This window comes from Austrofundulus limnaeus, unplaced genomic scaffold, assembly GCF_001266775.1.
Source record: "Austrofundulus limnaeus strain Quisiro unplaced genomic scaffold, Austrofundulus_limnaeus-1.0 Scaffold1394, whole genome shotgun sequence".
Lineage (NCBI taxonomy): Eukaryota > Metazoa > Chordata > Actinopteri > Cyprinodontiformes > Rivulidae > Austrofundulus > Austrofundulus limnaeus.
In genome coordinates this window covers 30014-31825 of record NW_013953796.1, presented here as the reverse complement: position 1 = coordinate 31825, position 1812 = coordinate 30014, and the positions used below count along the sequence as shown (strand labels likewise).

The window sequence follows — 1812 nt, the reverse complement described above, 5'->3', positions numbered from 1 at the left end:
TAAATAAATAAATAAATAAATAAGTATTGATAATTATCTGGAGGAGTCCTTAACTTTAGGATGTAGTTAGGCAATTAAATATTCACAATGTAAATTTATTACTATAATTGAAGGTGATTCATGCAAAATTATGTCTCTATAAAACAAGTACCCACCCCTCTGCTTAGGCTGCTGCCCCCGTGACCAGTTTCTTAGGGGACACACTGGATGGAGTTAAAGTGTGTACTTTTGTGTTATTGTGGACATATAAGCTTAGAACAGGTGCCCATAATTATTCGAAATCATGAGCAGTGACTCCTCAGSTTTTAAATATCATTGGATTTTTTTTAGACAACACTAAATATTGTGTAGTTATTGCAATACAAAATACACTTGATAAAGACAAACTTAGACCTTCTGTGATAACATGACTGAAAGATGGAGGATCAGTTTCAATGGTGACTTTTCTTTTTTAGGATCCAAGTGTCTCTACAGCGAAGAAGAGGGAGGTAACTCTCAGATGCCTCATCGAGTACATGGGAGAGTGTGGAGACGAGCTCATCTCATTTTACTACGTGAGTCATTTTTAAAAGTAGGATTGTGCTTGTCCTCTGTACAATCTTAAAACAATTGTTTGTGAAAAGTTGAATGGTTGGTGAATGCAAAATAATTAACTAATTAGCAGTTAAACTGTCAGATAGTTGACCAATTAATGCAATGTTTAGTGTAGATTAGGATTCACAAACTCTAGTCCTCAAAAAAATTCTTCTATACAACTTTTCAATACATTCCTGCTCCAACACAGCTGAATCAAACGAATGAATTACCTCGTCATCAAGTTTGACTGAGGGTTGTAATGAGCTATTCAAGCTTCTTTCATGTCAAATCTACGAAATCGCCGCATAGACCGGCCCGGCTTTATTCCCCCACCCCGGGTCATTCATAAAACCACAGGAGAAGCCGGCCAGGTCCCGCACACATGTTCATGTTCATAAATGAACCAGCATTGCGTGGAGCAGAACTCAGGTGGGCTGAAGTGAAGTGCGACATATTTATTGTGGGACAGACGTCTGCTGCCTAGTATCAAACAAAACAAACTGAATAACTTACTTTAATGATTCTGTGGTGGATACAGGGTTCCTGCAGATCCTTAAAAAGTCTTAAAAGGCATTGAATTCATCAATCCAAAAATAAGGCCTTAATTAGCCTTAAAAGGTCTTAAATCAATCTTTCAGACATCTTAAAAATGTTAACACATCGTACATATGATTATTGTAATTCATTTCAAAAATTAAAATAATTGGTAAAAATTATTTTTTAAAATATTCACCTGCAGACATTCCCCTTTGACATCACTTCCTGTTATTTCGCATGCAAATATCTCAATTGTTTATTTGAGCAGTGTGAAATTCATTTTGTAATATGTTAATGTCTTTCCAAAAATGCATTCACTTTTCTTACAAAAAATTGATGTCACCGGCACTTTAAGGTTTCATATACAACAAATTGGGGTTAAGATCCTGGGTCCTAAAACTCCAAATTTTGGACTGTTGGAGCATTTTCTGAAATTAAATTAAATTAAAACTAACTGCTAAGAATGTTTCTGCTAAAGTTAGATATGGATAAAAACAATTGGTCTATTAGCAATATTTGAATACTTCAACCAAAAATACTTTTGAGTTTTTTTTATTTTTACAGAGTTTACAAGACTGTAAAAATACTGTAGGCTGTTTAGTTTTGTAAATTTTTAAAAATATATTTTAACACTGACGGAGCTATTTTATTTACACACAAAGCATTCTGGGTAAATGATGACGTGGATAGGTCCTCGGT

General features: G+C 34.4%; 1 protein-coding gene across 1 annotated transcript in view; it reads left to right on the top strand.

The window, feature by feature from the left end:
* The window catches only part of LOC106535243 (uncharacterized), a gene marked incomplete at its 5' end in the record, with an annotated part of 32293 nt that overhangs the window by 27047 nt on the left and 3434 nt on the right, over positions 1 to 1812 (top strand). Inside the window, 1 exon segment of the mRNA XM_014032204.1 lies at positions 456 to 554. Within this exon segment, the coding sequence (XP_013887658.1) occupies positions 456 to 554 (99 nt within the window).